This window comes from Cyprinus carpio, chromosome A24 (assembly GCF_018340385.1).
Source record: "Cyprinus carpio isolate SPL01 chromosome A24, ASM1834038v1, whole genome shotgun sequence".
Lineage (NCBI taxonomy): Eukaryota > Metazoa > Chordata > Actinopteri > Cypriniformes > Cyprinidae > Cyprinus > Cyprinus carpio.
Window position 1 is genome coordinate 22,568,799 of NC_056595.1, and position 19,344 is coordinate 22,588,142.

General features: G+C 34.6%; 1 protein-coding gene across 1 annotated transcript; it reads right to left on the reverse strand.

The window, feature by feature from the left end:
* Positions 1 to 1,936: 1,936 nt before the first annotated feature.
* On the reverse strand, positions 1,937 to 9,084 carry LOC109049436 (meteorin-like). Its single transcript, XM_042714758.1, has 4 exons — positions 8,762 to 9,084; positions 7,636 to 8,072; positions 5,052 to 5,111; positions 1,937 to 3,773 (listed from the first exon to the last, which is right to left on the reverse strand). Exons 1-4 carry the CDS (start codon positions 8,860 to 8,862, stop codon positions 3,460 to 3,462), a joined length of 912 nt encoding a protein of 303 aa, XP_042570692.1. The 5' UTR covers positions 8,863 to 9,084; the 3' UTR covers positions 1,937 to 3,459.
* Positions 9,085 to 19,344: the final 10,260 nt, after the last annotated feature.

The following is a 19,344-nucleotide window of genomic DNA, read 5'->3' on the forward strand; positions in this document are numbered from 1 at the left end:
ATAGCACTATATAGTGTTTAAAATTGAAGTTTAGAGGTTTTTTTTTTAAAGAAGTCTCTTCTGCTCACCAAGGCTGCATTTATTTAATCAAAAATACAGTAAAAACTGTAATATTGTGAAATATTATTACAATTTAAAATAACTGTTTTCTATGTCAATATATCTTAAACTGTAATTTTTTCCTGTGATGCGCAGCTGAATTTTCAGCAGCATTACTCCAGTCTTCAGTGTCACATGATCTTCAGAAATCATTCTAATATGCTGCTCTGCTGCTCAAGAAACATTTCTGGTTATTATTAATGTTGAAAACAGTTGTGCTGCTTCATATTTTTGTGGAAAGCATGATACATATTTTCCATGATTTACTGATTAATAGAAAGTTCAAAAGTAGACCTTTTATTTGAAATAGAAATCTTTGCAACATTATAAATACCTTTACTTGATCAATTTAATCATTGCATTCTTGCTTAATAAAAGTTTTAATTTCTTTAAAAAATTATTAATAGTTTTTTTTTAGTGAATTTCACAAAAAAAAAAAAATATATATATATATATTAATTACAAAGAAACAGCAGGTAACACGTTAAATTGAATGAGAAATTTTGAAGTAGAAACACTGAAATTGTTTTTTTTTATTTTGCAAAACATGCTCCAAAAATCTTTGTTTTATTTACAAACTTGAAAATTCATTTTTGCACTGCTCTAAGATCTGTAGTGTGTGAATGTGTGAAACATTTTTACTCTTTTATATTTTAAGTACTCTTTTATATTTGTAGTTTTAGAAATGTGCCGCATAGCTATTTTGAGTGTAATTTTGTTTTAATGCAAACAGAAATAGATTGAGCTGAATTATGAGTTGTTGGGTTGAAATGCAGTTTGTGATCCTGTATGAATGTGTGTGTGTGTGTGTGTGTGTGTGTGTGTGTGTGTGTGTGTGTGTGTGTATAGATATAAATGGACACAATCCAGGTCAGAGAGCTCCTGTCCGTGGGTTGGGTCGCACTCATTTCCTGATCTATCTCTGGAGCTCTTGGAAGTCCAAACGCACTGTAAACCTGAAAACACACACACACACACCCTCGACAGCTCACCAACACCCTTCCTCATTTTCCTGTTATTCACCTTACAACTACAGTATAAGGTTATACATATGCAAATATTAATAATAATAAAGTGAAACATGGCCTGTAGACAGGAGCTCAGCCTGCTATGCTAACAAACGTCCTTTTATAGGAGCACAACCCATCAAATGTTTGGGGTCAGTAAGAGTTTTTTGTAAAGAAATTCATCGTGAATGTATTAAATTGTTCAAAAGTGACAGTGAAGACATTTATAATCTACAAAAGATTTCTATTTCAAATAAATGCTGTTCTGTCAAACTTTCTACTCATCAAAAAATCCTGAAAAAAAAAGTTTCCACAAAGATATGAAGCAGCACAACTGTTTTCAGCATTGATAATAATCAGAAATGTTTCTTATCAGCATATTAGAATGATTTCTGAAGATCATGTGACACTGAAGACTGGAGTAATGATGCTGAAAATACAGCTGAGCATCACAGGAATAAATTATATTTCAACAGATATTCACATTTTTACTGCATTTTTGATCTAATAAATGCAGCCTTGGTGAGCAAAAGAGACTTCTTTCAAAAAAATTAAAAACCAAACCCTTTAAATGGTAGTGTAGTGTATATCAGATATTCACATTTTTACTGCATTTTTGATATATATATATTATATATATATATATATATATATATATGGATAATATTCACACTGTGTGATAAATAAAAATGATCTATTTTAATTTGAATTGTTTTTTAATTAATTTTCTATTTAATATCGGAAAATAATCTAATTCAGTTTTTTTTTAACAACATCACACCTTGTTTTCATTTAATAAGTTATTCAGAAACAGACAAACACAAATCAGATGATTTTTTGTTCTTTATAATTGTATATTTTTTCATACAAACTCTACAATGTTAACAGAATATTTCATCATCCAGTTTTAAATCTCTAAAACATCTTATATACACTGATAAACACACATATACATATATTTTACACCCAGCATTCACATTGGTTTATAAAGACATTAATAACAAACACAGGCAGCATAAAATATGGCAGCTTTGCATGTCGGCTGGCTCTCGATGTTTGGTTGATCCGTTCATTTGTTTAGTGCACATACATCGCTGACAAATATGGATATGAAGCAGAAAATAAAGACAAAAGCAATAGCAGATAACCAGAATTAGATGAAGGACAGTGTTGGCAGTCAAGATTTCAATGTTTTGGTACACAAATCCACAGTATGAGAGAGCAAGAGAGTAAGCTTATGAGTGTTCAGACAATAAATTCTCTTTATAGATTATATCGGAACTACATTTATTTAAACTACAAATAAAATCCAGATTTGTAAGGATACCCTGTTAATGTGCGTTCACACTGACACCAGATTAAAGCAATTACATATTCAGCATCACATGACTGTCTGCACTCCCATTGGTTAACCTGCAACTGCTCATTTGCATAAAGTGAAACTTTGTCCAAATGCAAAAGTCGAAAATGAATGGCGTTCGGTTGCAAATCGCTGTCAGTGTGAACGCAATTTATGTTTTTCCCGTAACAGAAAATAAAAACATCTTTCATCAGAGTTAAAGTGCTCTGAATGTGTGACAGTAAGTTTATAACAGCTTGATAACATTAGTGGTGATGTTAACCATGTTAACTACTTAACCACGAGGTAATCAGCACATGCTATCCGAATAATTAATATACTATTGTGTCTGTTTTCATTACTTCATGTTAGCTGCATGCTATCCTCAGCCTGTCAGCATATAAACCGTAGCTGATTCCATATTATAGAAATATATATTTATATAAAACATCTTTTGCTATGCTACATATAGATCGGTTTTGGTTCTCAGTGCTTGCAGCATCCAGGTATCGCCATCTTTCCCTTTCTTTCACCAGTGCAAATTTAGAAAATAAACTTGAATTTTTTGTAGAAAAAGAAAATATATACTCTCAATACAAAAACAGTTTAAAAACGTTTTCTGTTCATATACAGGCTGACAAATTAATGTTTTTCTGTGGCGTCAAATACTGCAAAAGACGACTGTGCTACATGCATTGCGTACAGCTTATTTACCAACTCAACATGATGAGGACTTTGGATATTTCAGTGATATGATGTTCATATCAAAGCGTCCAAAGACAAGACTTCCTGAGTTTAAAAAAGAGGCTCAGTTTAGGCCCTCGAATCTGAGAGGAATTAGACAGACATGACACACAAACGTCCTTCGTCAGATATCCATCTTAATCCAGTGAGACTTGGTCCTTGGTTGTCTGTTTCTCTGTTAAATCTCCTAAACGTCTCTCTTTCATCTGTTCAGGAGAATGTTCTGCGACAGAATCCCGAGGTTCGCCCACACATGAACGTGTTTTCCCGTCAGTCGTTGAGCAGAGTGCAGGGGATCATCAGGGATTGTTTGGCTTGCTCGTACACCTTCAGGAAGTCTTTATAGCGTGGAGCGCAGCCGAGCCACGCCTCCCCAAAGTGCACACGGCCGGTAAACAGGAAGCTGCCTGCGCCGGGCCGAACGCCGCACAGCAGGGACGTACGGATCTCGCCCGACCGCGTCAGACGCCCCGATTCAGGGAACAGCACAAACTTCTGCCGGTAAACCCGCGTCGCGCTCACTTTGATCACTGCCGCTTTCAGATTTGAGTCTGTATCCACTGAACGGATGTTTCCTCGAACCACTAAAAACACAGAAAGCTCTGTTAGTATGTTAGATAGATTGTTGATAAAGAGTAATATTGATAATGAACATCACACTTGAGCTTTTGCTACTTTGGCGGGTTTACGATTTCCTTCTAAACCAGAAAATTCAATTTGAAGGTGCTTAATTAAACCGCTGGACTGATGCCAACTGGGTTTGGTGCGAATAAATCAGAAATCTGCTTTTATCCAAAACAGTTTACAGTAGACCTTTGCGAGGAGTAACTTGGTGTAACGAAAACTAAAATTATAAAACATTTTCATTACTTGAAATAAAATAAATGTTAACTGATCAAAGGTGAACTGAAACTTTTTTTATTTCAGCTAGCTGAGAAGGCAACATTTTCATTTAGTTTAACTTGATGTACTTAACTAAAACTAAATCTTTAATATAAAAAATATGATATAAAAAAACATACATACACACAAACATTTTCATTTAGTTTAACTTGATGTACTTAAATAAATATTAATATTTAATATAAAATTGAGTGGAAAAAATTATATATAGATATAAAAATACTAAATTTGAACTAAAAGTAAATTTGTTAAAATAAAATGAATTAGATCTTAAATATAAATAAATATTTTTTTGGGAAAAAAAATACTAATATTCAACTAAAACTAATGGTATATGTGTATATGTATGTATATATATATATATATATATATATACATACACACACATATATAGACATTTAAAAAAATTAATAAAAATGAAAAAGCACAAAAGTTTACTAAAACTTTAAATTAAATGGTAAAAATATATCCAAAATTTAACATAGTTTAACTTGATGTACTGTATTAAAATAACTAAAACTGAAATGAAAATAATAAAAACTATTTAGATACATACATATATATATAAAACCTAATACAATTTACAAAAAACACAACAAAATGAGCAAAATTTTTGCTAAAAAAAGAAAAATATAAGAAAAATCTAATTAAAAAAACTTTATGTTATCTTAATGATATTAAAATAACAATGGTGGTGTGTAATACCTTGCAGACAAAAGGTCTGACCCCTACTTGGGTTTGAACCTGTGACCTTTAAGGTTTCCAGTCCTAATCCTTAACTAGGAACCACTAGAAAGTTTGAAACAGAGGTTCAAGATCTGGATTGGTGTGAATGTTGTAGGTTTGAGGTTCTTGCTATCCAAGAGCCAGTACCATTACAGGAAACGCCCTGCTGGTTGCTTTGGATAAAAGTGCATTTATCCTAAAAACTAGAACAAAAAGTCAATTCAAAAACTCACCAAAGTCACTAGTGCACACAGCCATCAGGATCTCAGTGTTATTACACGGCCTGCAGGCTCCTGTGAGAGAAAGAGAAGAGAAGAACATGAGACACAGGAGAACATGAACACCACAAGATGAGGCGTAAACGAGCAGCTGTTACTTTAACGGCTGTTCGGTGGAGGTGTGATGATGTAAATGAGCACCTGATAGATAGGTGTGAGTCATGTCACCTGATCAAAGCTCATGAGAGAGGTGTGTGTCCCCTCATTCAAGACCCTAACACTTCCCTCTTCCTCTGTAATGTTCATCTGTCCGATCTACATCTCACAAAACCCAGCCACACAGAAACTAAACTGACTCATTCTTCAAGTTTGTGTCATTTTGAAGATGCAGGGTGTTTGTATATAAACTTTACAAAAATGTACCATGTTAACTATAGTTTCTAGGCTTTGAGTCAGTGTAGATAGCTTCATTAATTTGTAATGAATGAAAACGAGGCTTTGGTGGAAAGACAATAGGCTACATTAATCTAAACGTCTCATGTCTACGCTTTTTGTTTATTTTTAATTTTTTATATCAATATATATATATGTTCAATTAAATGTAGAAATTAAAATATGTAATATTAAATATTTAAATAAACAAGATTCAGAAAGTGTAGAAAAGATTTTAAATTAATTTGTGGTGATATTATTTTTGTAAAATCACAACAAATTAATGTGGTACATATTCTTGAATCAACACTAGTGTTTATTGATATACTATTATATTTTTTATTAATATTCAAATTATTTTTTATATTTTAGTTAGTTTTAGTAATTTTGTTGTGTTTTTGTAATTTTTATGTCTATATAGGTTTTATCAATTTTTATTTAATTTATTTTAATCACGTTAAACTAAATAAAAATGAAAAAGAAGAGTTTTTATATTTTATTTCTGTTAACTTTATTCAGTTTACTTTATTTCATGTAACGATTTGCGATTTTAGTTTGCTGTTTACACATTTAGTGGATTGTAAATAAAACTGTTACAAATTAAAAAATGTGTCTGTTGCATTCATTTGTATCATTAGAAACATTGATTATATCAGCCATTCTGCACTCTAGATGATGGCCATATTGGTTGAGCATTACGTAAAGTAGAGCACTATTTAAAGTCAGCATTACTTAAAGTTTATTGAATGCATCTCCATCTGATTTCTGCAAGCTGTGCAGCGTCACGTGTGCACTTTCAAACAGCAACAGGTGTCTGTGTGGGTGTGAGAGCGAGGAAGTTGTTGGCTCTTTAAAACTTTTAAACGTCCTTCCCTGTCTCCTCTCTGCTCCCAAAACTCCCAACAAAAGATCCACTTTTCAGTTGCGCGGTCCCCCCCCAACCCCCTTGTTACCACGGCGACTGTGCTCTCATGCAGGTCTCTGAAACGGCTCACTATGGAGACAAACCCCGTCCCATACGAAGCTTTTGTCTTTCTCTCCCTCCCCCTCCATTCTTGGCTTTTCCTCTCTTCGGCTCCGAACGCTCCCTCCCCCGTTTCTCACAACTGGCTGGAAGGAGCTTTGACCTAAAACTATTACTCAAACCTATTGCATTTAAATAACTGCAGTGCTACAATTGCAGATCGCAGTTAAAAGTGAAGAATTAGAGCTTGTTTGTGTTCCTCGAGAAGCACAAGTCTTCATGCGGCGGATCTACGCTGAAATGCATCACTCTAAAGTTCAAGTCTCATTAAAGTTTGAATGAATGCTCTGTTCATGTCTGGTTTTGTCTGTCTGGTGCTCCTCGTTCTGCACCCCCATCCACCCAGAGGTCACTCATCTCCAGCTTTGCATAGTTTCATAGTGTTTGGCCATTTTTTTGGCAGAACCACCAACTTTTACAGGTTTGCAGAAACATTCAGGACTCAACTGCAGATTAATTCACAGAAATGAACACACGAAGATGACCTGAAAAGTTTCTAAGAGTTGCTAGTAGTATTTTTTGGCAATTTGAGATTATTTTTGGGATATCATCAAATTATAAATGTTAGTTCCCAGTTATATGAATTCCAGGATCGTTCTTTATTTAATTTTTAAGCAGTTTTTTTTAGTTTTATTAGTATTTGTTTTTTTTTTATTTTGTTTTCGTTTTATTTTTTTTTTTTTTGCATAAGCTATCAGATGTTTTGGGTTTGTGGTAATGCTACTTCTCAGACACAAAAAAGTACAGAGGAGTTGGCTGTAGTGATTTTTGCCATTTTGAGGATATTTTTGGGCAGATATTAAGTTAGAAATGTTATTTACGACTTTGTGTTTAATATTTTAAACTAAATGTTTAGTAAAATAAGTGTTTTTTGCATAGTTTCATAGCTTTGCATTGCACTTTTTTTGCAGAACCATCAACTCAGGACTCGTTGGCAGTTTAATTCTCAGAAACGAACCCATGTCGAGGACCCTAAAAGTCCAGAAGATTTGGTACTAGTAATTTAAGGCAATTTGAGATTATTTTTGGACAGATATTAATTCAGAAAGGATTCTCTGTGTTCAACGTTTAAAGTATTTATTTATTTTTGCATAAAATAGGTGCTAATTTGCTTGGAACGGCTGTATCTTCCAGAATATTCACCTTCTCTGCTGATTGGGTCCGTGTTGATTGACGGCTGTGCTGTCCAATCCCCTCTCAGCTCGTAGCGAAACGCGGCGATGCGTCTGCTTATGTCCTGGTGAGGTGTGGCTTGCAGGAAGAGTGCCGGTCGTTCTCCAGGCATGGCACTGAAGCAGCGCACACGGGCCGGGCCGGACGGCTCGGAGGTCTCGTCTCCCACCAGAAGCTCCAGGACTCCGTCCCGCTCCAGGTAGAGCTGAGCCCCGCCCCAGTGCTGATCCGGCTTGATGCAGGCCGACACCGGGCTCCTGCTGGACTCACCGGGACCCATGGCGCTCCACTGCAGTCTGGGTGACAGGGTGAGACGCAGCGCTCCAGCGGGGTACAGCCACTCCACAGAGCCTTCCGCACACCTCAACCAAACCTGCTCCACGTTCTTCACCGCCTGAGAGAGACCACTGCACAGATGGAAACCAGAAGAGGTTAACCAGAGAAATCTGAGCAGGCCAAACCACTATGAGTCAGCTTATCCACATTAAATCTGCTGCAAGCAGAAAAACAGTCATTCCTCATGTTGCGTTTCTCAAAACTTGAGTTCTGAGTCATTTGGCCAGTGCATAAAGTTGCAGGAAAAGTTCAACGCCCCCTATAGTTACTGGTTACTTTAACTCCAGCCATTTAAACTTTTTGCACCAGTGGAAACATCCTTACACAACCATTAATCTGCAACCCTCATATCACAGCATTCATTCCCTTATATTTCTATTTTTCCTTATATTTTACAAGCAAAGTGCTTAATTTAACCTTTTTTCAACAATCGGTTTGGCTTCTGAGCATATTTGCGTAAACAATAACTTACTATACTATTACTAAAACTATCCACAAACTGTATAAGATACATAGATATGCAATGCAATTCAAGCACGTATATATATGACAGATGGGTATTGCATATTATAACTATTCATACGAAATATTTTATTAATGATTTATGTTACTGTAATTATTTGCATACTTTTTGCACACTTTAAATTGCAAAGAAATCATGCACGATAGCAGAAAAGCAATGCATTCCAGAACAAATACGCAAGATATTAAAAATGAACAGATGTGAAGTATTTAACTCATGCATGTTGATGATATTTACCTTCCCCTCCAGCTGCACTGGTCTTCCGAGTAACTGGCCGTCGTGAAACCCGTCAGGAATGAAATCCAAAGCGCAAAATCCCTAAAGCCCAAAACCTCCATCACTGCGCAAAGAGACACTGCGGGTATCCAGAGAGGCGAGTGCGTGAAGTCCTTCCCTCCGCTGCGTTTCCAAATCTATAATTAAACCAAACGAAAACCTGCTGATTCCATGCTGTTGTCTGATCTAAAAGACTGATCTGTTCTCAACTGAACCTGCCCTGTCTTTCTGTAGATCAGTCCGTGTCGCGCGAGCAGAGAGCTGCTGACTGACTGAAGTTCCAGCGCAGGAGTTCAGAACTGGACTAAACTTTAAGCCCCGCCCACAGCAGGAGGCGTGGCTTCACCGCTGTTAAAGTCCAATCCTCTATTCACACTGGGTCAAGGACTGAAGAAAGTTTAATCAGCCTTGATTGTATGTGAAGGATTTTGAAACATAACACGATGTTGGCAATAGCCCCCGAAACATTTTAGCGAATCAATAGGTTCATACGAACCGAATAAATTATTCACCAGATTATGTCATTTAGAGTTACATTTTTTGAAGTCAAATCGCTGTTTATGTCTGTCTTTTCAAATAAGGTTATATAAATTGCGGTGAATTTGTTTTGTTTAATGTTTCAAAATAAACCACACAAAATAACTAGCATTTTCCAAATATTATTAATATTATTAATTCAGAAAGTTATTGTTACTAGTAAAAACATCGTTTCAAACTCACAATGTTGGTTACTGCTTAAGAAAATAACAAAAAAATCATTGATCTACAAAAAAAATGCCAATCGGTTCTAAAAGAATCATTTCATAGAGTCGGTTCAAAAGAACTTTCGAATGGAGTCGGTTCAAAAGAACGTTCGAATTCGTTGTTGAATCAATCAATTTTTGCGTTCACTCTCCAGCTTTCAGAGAGAAATGCGAGCAAGTTTGTTTTTAACATGTTTCATTTAGCTTTATTAACATGGTTAAAGAATTTACATTTTCATGTAGTCAAAAATTAAATTTTAATGCAATCTGTCTTAATTATAATATACTTTGAAATCCATTTAAGATGGCTGCTGATTGATTTATGTCTGTGATGCAATATTTTTCTAAAAATAAGGGACAAAGTCGGTGTTTGAAAACTGAATAGTAAGCTGCAAAAGCTGAAATCAAGTTGAGAAGAACAAGGATGAAATCATATGATCACATGATAAATCCACTCCAGTGCTACACTATAAAAGTTATGGAAAGAGAGGAAAAGAAAAGGGGGAAGGGTGTGGTGGTTGGGGGTCGCCGGAGCTCTCTGCAGGACGCCCTGCCCTCCGTTCGGCCCATGCCGAGGCTCTTTCATCTTACTGCATTATAAGCAAATCAAATATTCTTTTGTATCATCATTGCGATCTATCTTTATGGATAGTGTGCATGTGTGCGTGCGCGAGCATGTGCCTTTGATGTGGTTATGACAGGACCTTTGACATATTCAAAGCCTGATGTCCAGTAGCCCTGCTGAGGTGTGTGTGTATGTGTGTGTTTTGTGTTCCCTGCTGATCTGCTGTGTATAAAGTGAGGCTTTTGTTCTCTGGTGGCCACTTCAAAGAATAGACACATGAAAGCAAACGTGAACGTGCATGTATGTGCGTGTGCATGTTTAGTGTTGCATAGCAAGAGAATTGACTTTCTGAGTCTTGAATTGAGTCTATTTTTTTTCAATATTTGCACACCAAAACAATAAATGCTCGGATTGTCAGTGCATTGTAGTGAAAAACAGCTTATGAGCCTATTTGGATTGATGTTGATGCATAACACAGCATCTTAAAATTAAAAAATTCAGTTGATTTGCAAACAAGGCCCAATATTGCCTAATTGGATGATGCTGAGTTCAAAAATATTAATAAAAACTTTCTATCATGTATGATTTTCACAAATTAAGAATGAAGATTTTTCAGATTATATCAGCTTTAATGCGCTCATCAAAAAAACAAAAGCAGGCAAATGTCAAATGTTTTAATCACAAAAAGAAGTATTCAAAATGATCTTACGTTTAACACTGTAAAGGAGTGGAAATCAGGATTAGGCACAACAATAATGTCTTCAGAATCGTTCATAAATAATAAAATAAAATTAAAAAAAATTAAATAAAAAAATCACCTGTGAATTAAACAAATAATTGTTACTTTTTTTCTTGCAATTGCGAGATATAATCTAAAAAAATTGTATTCCATGGCGGAAAAAAGGAATAGTCCGAATTATAAAATAAAAAGTTGCAATTACTTTTTAATATTTTTTATTTGTGGCAGAAACAGGCTTCCGTAAGAGAGCAATTATGCCTCTGTTGTAGTTTTTCTGATGATTAAAGGATGATACAAGATTTCTTCACCTTACAAAAATGCTACTAAATGCATAATATTTTATGAAAAGTGACATGCTTGAGCTATCTTTGGTATCAGCACCTCATAATTAGTAAAAAGCAAGTACTGGATTTCATTCAGCAAATATGATTCAGGGCAGTGTGATATATTTCTATAACTATTCATTTAATCAGGCTAATTATTCAACAAATCGGCTTTGCTTCAATTTTATTTCAGTTCTGAATGAGTTTTGCTTCAGCGGCTCTTCGGCGATCTGTGATTGGTCAGTGTTTTCTCCATCATTCAAGCATGTTCCTCAAGTCCGATTATTGGTTTCTGTGTGTGTTTGGGGGTGGGATAGTGTTGGTCTCCTCAGATCTTGATCCAGCTGTGTTTGCAGTCTTTCCCCTGGACACACACCAGCACACACACACTCACATGAGAAAGAGCAATGAGAACAACAGTGTCATTTTTCACAGCTCTCTCATAGTGGTTTGCTGGCAAACTCAGCATTGTGTGTGTTTCCTCAATGAAGGAACTTCTTACGCGGTTATAATGGAAAGATTAAAGGACATGGAGAGACAGTGAGATCAGAAGAAGGGTCACACACTATTAGAAAGGGCAGAAAGATTGTGTTTTAAGCTTCACTTCCATTGTGTGTAAAGTTACAAAGGACTCAACTCAAGCTCATCTAGCCTGTATTTTTTTAATCATTTGTTAAAAACCATAGGGGAATAACACTGTGTACAACTTCATGTGATGCATTTTGGCTTATGGTTAACTGTGCAGAGTGGATAAAATAGAACATATCATACAAAAATTTAGGGACAATAAAATATTTATAATGTTTTTGAAAGAAGAGGTCTTTAAAACTGCATTTATTTGATGAAAAATACAATAAAAGCAGAAGTATTGTGAAATATTATTACCAATTTAAATAACTGGTTTCTATTGTAATATATATTAAAATGTAATTTATTTCTGTTATGCACAGCTGAATTTTCAGTATCATTACTCCAGTCTTCAGTGTCACATGATCTTCAGAAATCATTCTAATATGCTGCTATTGCTGCTCAAGAAATATTTCTGATTATTATTAATATTGAAAACAGCCGTGCTGCTTAATATATTTTTTTTTTCAGAATTTTTTGATGAATAGTAAGTTAGAAAGAAAAGAATAGCATTTATTTGAAATAGAAATCTTTTATAAATGTTTTTACTGTCACTTTACTGTCAATTAAATGCATCCTTGCTGAATAAAAGCATTAATTTCTTAAAATAATAATAATGATAATAATAATGACCACAAAATTTTGATTGATAAGTAAAAATTCAACATTATAAAAAAAATATTTTCATGCGTGCATTAATGCTGAGCCACAATTTAAAATTAGAAATCTACTTCTTTTGTTTTTTTTTTTTTTTTTTTTTTTCATTTTTGAAGAAAATATCTGATGTTTGCATGTTCAAAAATGATACTATGGTGATGTAAGAAGATTGATTGTGCATTACTATGTAGACGTAAAAAGTGTGTGATTTGTGGTTGCTAGGTTATTCTGGGTGGTTACTATGTAGTTGACTCTCCTTCACTGTAAGTCAATGTAACAATCAAGTTTAGTACTTAATGTTAGCAGTTTGAATCACTAACCCTAAGTAAGAACAATAGGAAAAGTGATGCAAAAGCACATTTAGATCAGTGTGTTTTAGAGCTCCTGTGACCCTTGTGATGTTTCGGGAAAATGAGCGAGTGTGTAAACGAGAGCTCGGGAGAGATACGGAAGCGAATCCTCCGTACACACACCTGACACTAAACACTCACACACTCAGACTGACACATATGTCATAGTGTACTTTTGCAGACACACTACAGCTTAAATGTTGTAAGAATATTTAACCTGACTTTAGCGCATCACTGTCAATCATGAAGAAACGATTTCACACACAGCTGCAGTAAGTGGAAATTATTTTTTTTTTTTTTCTTTAGCTTAAATGTTTTTTTATTTTTTTACTTGTTTCTTTCTTTCTTTCTTTTTTTTTTTTTTTGTGGACCAAAATTGTCCAATTATATATATATATATATATACACATATATACACATATATATATATATATATATATATATATATATATATATATATTATAAAATACCAGAAATATAAATAAAATACAATGTCCAATAGATAAATAGTAAATTAAATACATTAAGCATAATAATAATAATAATAATAATAATAATAAAATGTATGTGCTTTATAATGTGTATTTTATAGTTGAAGGACACTGGCATTCAAAAGTCTGGGGCCAGTAAGATTTTTTTTAATGTTTATGAAAAGTCTCTTCTGCTCACTAAGGCAGCATTTATTTGATCAAAAATACAGTAAAAACAGTGAAATATTATTACAAATCAAAATAACAGTTTTCTATGTGAATATATTTTAAAATGTAATTTATTTCTGTGATGCGCAGCTGAATTTTCAGCATCATTACTCCAGTCTTCAGTGTCACATGATCTTCAGAAATCATTCTAATATGCTGCTATTGTTGCTCAAGAAACATTTCTGATTATTATCAATGTTGAAAACAGTTGTGCTGCTTCATATTTTTATGGAAACTGATATATTTTATTTTTTCAGGATTTATTGATGAAAAGAAAGTTCAGTTCAACTCCTTGGGTTTTCCTTCAGTTTAATTGCGTGTCTCATCATCCCCCCCATCTCTTTCTCTAAAGCCGTATTTCTGCATCTCATCAGTTTAAGTGTGTCCACCCATCCTCCCATCTTCTCTCCCTCCCCATCCTCCATTCACTCATTTTCTTCTTCATTGACTCAGATGGATATCTCTCTGCTCTCTCTCTCTCTGCGCCTCGACTCCTCTCTCTCTCTCTCATTGTGTGTCGGTTCACATTAAGCGTGATTAGCTCACACCCTCTCACATACGCGCTCACACAGCCGTATTCACGGACAATGAGCGCATGCCAGTGCAGTTTGACCCCTGAGAGCCTCCTCTCCTCCCCCTGCCGTCAACATCGCCGTCTGAAATATCATCAGTCCTTTCAGACCAGAGTCAGTCAGGATTCTTTAAACAGGCCGCATCAGCATGATAGCACAAATGAGGGCTTTTCAATTTCTCAGTTGTTTCTCCTAGACACATTTTTGCATAAGTGTCCTGCTTGTTCCTGCTGAGCGAAAGACTCATGCATCTCATTTAGAGTTTCAGAAGAGATCTCAATGATATGCTTAGATTTTACTAAATGCAATCAAAAGTCAGAGATCTTAATATGAGCTCAAACATTTTTCGCATTTGTATCTCTATACTCTTACTGTATGTTTTTTAGCTGAATCATTTGGGTCTGTTTTTATGTCTCCTTAGGATTTTTAGGGGAAACCAAGATACTGTACTAAATTAAGTCTCCTAAACTATGACTTTAGATGCTAAAATATACTAAGAGCAAAACATACTATTATATATTTTATTAATATTTTGAATTAGATTTTTTTTATTTTAAATATATATTTTTTATTAAAATGTTAGATTTTTTTTTAAAAAATTTTTTTTATTAATTTATTTAAGTGCATCAAAAACTGAAAATGAGATATTTTGCTTTGGCAACAGCTTAAATAAAATAAGTTAATTACATTTTTTTCCCTAATACATTTTCAGTTTACATTTCAGGTAACAAAAACTTATTTTTTTATGGTTTTAGTTTAAGTTTCAATTAACTATAATAGCCCTGGTTGTAACACTAGTAGGAAATGTATTACATTATTTTAGCTTTTAACCCAATAAACTTTCTCATGCTTTTTATCTATTAATAATGCATCTAGCATGTGAGAGTTTTATTAGCTGTTATTAGGAATTGTCATTGCAATTTGGTGCTCTTTTCACACAAGCAGAGCAGAAATAGACCATAAGGTGTTGCATAAGCTGTAAAGGACCTCTGTGAAACCAGTAATCATGTGATTATTGAATTATTAGTTTTCACTAGTATTAGTATTTATCAAAGCGCTACTATTAAGTACTAAAGTTGATTGTGTGTCATCCTGCAGCGTTTGTGAATGATTCCTCAAATCATGTGTGTTGTTGAGGAAAGATGTGCTATTACTTAATTTATAAACGCAACATTTTTGTCTGCTGGACTATAAATCAAGTGATATAAACACAGATGCACACTGAAAGAGACCAGAAAATTCACTTTTAAACAGTTTTCAGTCAGAAATTGCTAGTAAACTTCACAAATAATTACAAAGAATCGGCAAGTAACACATTGAGTAAACATGAAATATTGAAGTAGAAAGACTGAAATAGTATTTTCTTGTAAAACATCCTCCAATATTTATTTACAACCTTGTAAAGGCAAAATGCATAAAAAGAGCATTTATTTATTTCAGTCACACCTCATCCTGAGCCTCACAGTTTTAGCTCTTGTGCTGGCATTTCATCTCAGATCAGCCAAATAGTTTTCCACCAAATTTACCAACAAAAACTCAGAACTGAAACCCTCGCTGGTGTGTGTGTGTGTGTGTGTGTGTGTGTGTGCGTGTGTGTTTTCTAATCGGGTGCCTTATTTTACCCATGCGTTTGTGACGGAGGGCAGTGAGGTTCTGATGTTTGTGATGGTAATGCGAATCAGATACAAAGACGAGACACTGAAAGAGTCAGTTTGAGTCAGTACATGCCCAAAAGACAATTTTACCGCCATTTTTGAGTTCCCGAGGAATTCAGGAATAGATTGTCCGGGATTCCCAGGGGATTTGAGTGTGTTTGTGTGTGTGTGAGAGTTGATCAATAAAATCACAAAAGAGCTGATTGGCTCAAATGCATGAGCTGAGATTGAATGATAGGAACTAGAGGATGCACAATGAAGTGCATGATGAGTGAAAACAATACAAAAATCACACTTGCTTACGGATAGGTAAATGGTAGCATATCACAATTTAATGATAGTGCAACTGAGTGTCTCTGAAAAGCTGCCCTTTGACCTCCTGCCTTGACCCCAAATGACCCAAGTATGTGTTGTCAGAGATCATTAGTCAGACACACACATACACACACACACACTGGCCGGCTCGCACAAAGATCACTTGCCAGTGTGTTTCATTTATCTAATTATCAGCCAATCAGAAAACAGGCTGAGCCTCACACACATGCATCAGCACACCTACACACTCTCTGCTCTCTTTGGCTTGTGTTTGTGGACAGAAGATGAATTCAAACAGTCAAAGAAACAATCAACTACATCCAAAGCTAGCTGTGTTTTTTTCCTTAACACTATTACTTTTCATTTTCTTGATATTTAGATTGTTGCTAAACCAGTCTAAAGTTTACATTTTTTTTTTCTATAATGGTGTTTTTCATAGCTCAGAAGACTCAGTCAGGAGGTCTTTATTCTGGAAATTTAGACTTAAATGAGTCAATAGTGTCATACAGTATGAGTACAGAGCTATAAAATGAATGTGTACAGCAGTTCAGATCAATTGATCTTGGGTAAATGTTATGAAAAATCATTGAGCTCAGTTTGATACTATTTGATTCCAGATATCTCTGCAAACTGTAAGACACTTTTGAGATTTTTAAGAACTTTAGAAAAGACATATGAGATAACTAAAATCTCCTTTTTTTGTGTGAAGAAAAACATCTGAGAAGCATTAAATCCTCATTTGATTTTTGCCTAGAAGAACCAATTAAGGTAAACTTACTGGTTTCTGATTACTCTTGTATGTCTATTTTGTTTTATTTTTGTTTATATGTCTATTTTATTTTTTTTAGATTTGTTTTATTTATTTACTTTCACATGTTTGTACATCTATTTTAATATTTTGTTTTATTTTGTTTTATATATATATATATATATATATATATATATATATATATATATATATATATATATATATATACACACACATATTATTATTATTATTATTATTATTTTTATTTTTTTTTACCCCGCTTTCTCTAATCTTTTACACTATAAGAAAACCTGTTCTTGGAGAACAAGTAGTTTCAAAAAGACTAGATGTATTTACTCTTTTAAGACCAATTACCCGGACAGAGTCAGAGCTCTTCAAAGGATCTTCATCAATAGTTTTGAGTTACAGGCTCATATAATGTACCAGCTTAAGTGGGGGACGTGGACGGGTGACTGTAACACACTGAATATCCCCATCAACACAAAGTGCTTCACTATGAGATACATTTTCAATGTATAAAAGTCATTTATTTTGAATGTCCAGTATTTTCATCTGCTGTTGTAAGTTTTTAGGTCTTTGAATTAAAGGTGATCTCAGTTTAGCATTTAGGTTATTAAAAATGCAAAGAAAAAAAGTGCAGTTTGCCACATTGCAAATGCTCAAATGATCCTAATGAATGTCCTGACAGCTGGAGAGACATCGGTGGTAAAGTTTGACAGCGAGGTTTGTTCTGTGAGAAGAACAGAGAATTTCAGATGTCTGACTCATTTGCACCCTTGTGTTCTGCCTGTTATTCGTTCATTTGGCTTCTTGTGCAAGTGACTGACTCTATTGTCATCGATACATTGTAAATCAGTAAATTTTGGAGGGAAACTGATACCACATCTGTGACACACACACACACTGTGCCCTCAGGGTCAAACCCCTGTCTGACCAGACAGCGTTTTTAGTAAATTTTGGAGGAAGTTCCCTCCAAAATTTCTTTTCTCATTCGTCGTCTCAGCCACCTCTCCGCCTCAGGGGCTAAACACACACTTTAGACGGGGGTGTGTTTGTGTGTGTGTGTGTGTGTGTGTGTTTAGCCCCACAGGAGCTCACCGCTGCAGACACAGCGGGGGAGAGATGCCTCCTCCACTCGTCCTGAAAACACCACTGAAAAGATTGCAAACTGAAAGAAACTCCCTTTTGTCACATTTACAATGCACAAGAGTGGAAACTCAATTGACTCGACTAGTTTGTGCTGTGCGAACCCTTTATTACAAACAGCTGATACACAAATAAATCAGAAACCTATAGTTTAAATGATGTCCTGTGCAGGTCTGGATGTAGTTTCAAAGTCTAATTGAATTAGAAATTTGGATTTTATCATAAATATTTTCCAACTTGATTGTCTCCATCACATATAATTAGCTTTTTTGACCATCTAGCACTACAACCCTAACACTATACTAATGATTATATGCAGAGTTGATATTAGAATACATGTGCTTTATACTTTACAAAATTCATTTGCGATTAAAAATAATGAAAAACCTAAAATGATAGCATTACTCTAAAACAAAGGGATGTTGCTTGTCAACTACTTATATATAAACTTGTCTTATGTGTCACTCTGGATGGTCTTGCCACTTGTGAATGTGCTTATTGGCTCTCAAGGTTCAGCTTTAGAAAATGAGGTTTTCCTAATTATTTGAAGTATTCTTCTTAATTATCTGTGTGCAGTTGCATTAAACCCCTGAAGTTGAGAAATGCCTGTGTAATTGGGTATTATGACTAAGGCTCTTCTTAACTTAAGGGGTTTGTTGCATCTGGCTGCTGGTTATTTGTTACACAAGAGTCTTTAGTTCTTGATGTTTCATTCCTCAGGTTCTTCAGATCAGCGGTTTCTGGTTTCTTTAAACCACTAAAAATAGATGGTTTTCTCAAGAACCAGAGAATAAAAGATTCCTCAAGGAACTGGAAATGTTCTCCAGTGACATCAGACATCTTTGGTTCTAATTAGAGCCTTTGAGTGCATCATTTAATTTCAGCCCAGCTACACTCTCTCTCTCTCTCTCTCTCTCTCTCTCTCTCTGTGTGTGTGTGTGTGTGTGTGTGTGTTGGATGTGGGCTATTGTTTTAGAGGGAATTCCCTTCACTCATTATAGTAAATTCACCCACCATCTTTGTGTTCATGGGTGTGTTTATGAGTGTGTGTAATTATATGTGCACAGTGTGTTTTAATTCTAATAAAGTTGTAATGATGTGATTGCACGCATGTGTTTGAGCAAATTTGTGAAAAAAGCATTTTACATCTTGCAGTTCTGTTTTTTTGTTTTTGCCAAAGAAAAAAAAGACAATTGTAACTTTTTATTTCACAGTTCTGACTTTAGTTTTTCTCACAATTAGTTTCTCACAACTTTTCCTCTCAGAATTGTGAATTGCAATTTTTGATTGAATTTAAAAAAAAAAAAAATTGAGATGATTGTAACTTATCACGTAATTCTGAGTCTATGTCTTGCAATTCTGAGAATTATGTGAAATAAATGTAA

Coding starts and splice junctions, on each gene's coding strand:
- LOC109049436 (XM_042714758.1), bottom strand. CDS start 8,862: ATGGAGGTTTTGGGCTTTAGGGATTTTGCGCTTTGGATTTCATTCCTG. Junction 8,073..8,761: donor CAGTGCAGCTGGAGGGGAAG/GTAAATATCATC, acceptor CCATCTGTGCAG/TGGTCTCTCTCAGGCGGTGA. Junction 5,112..7,635: donor GGACCCAATCAGCAGAGAAG/GTGAATATTCTG, acceptor TTTCTCTCACAG/GAGCCTGCAGGCCGTGTAAT.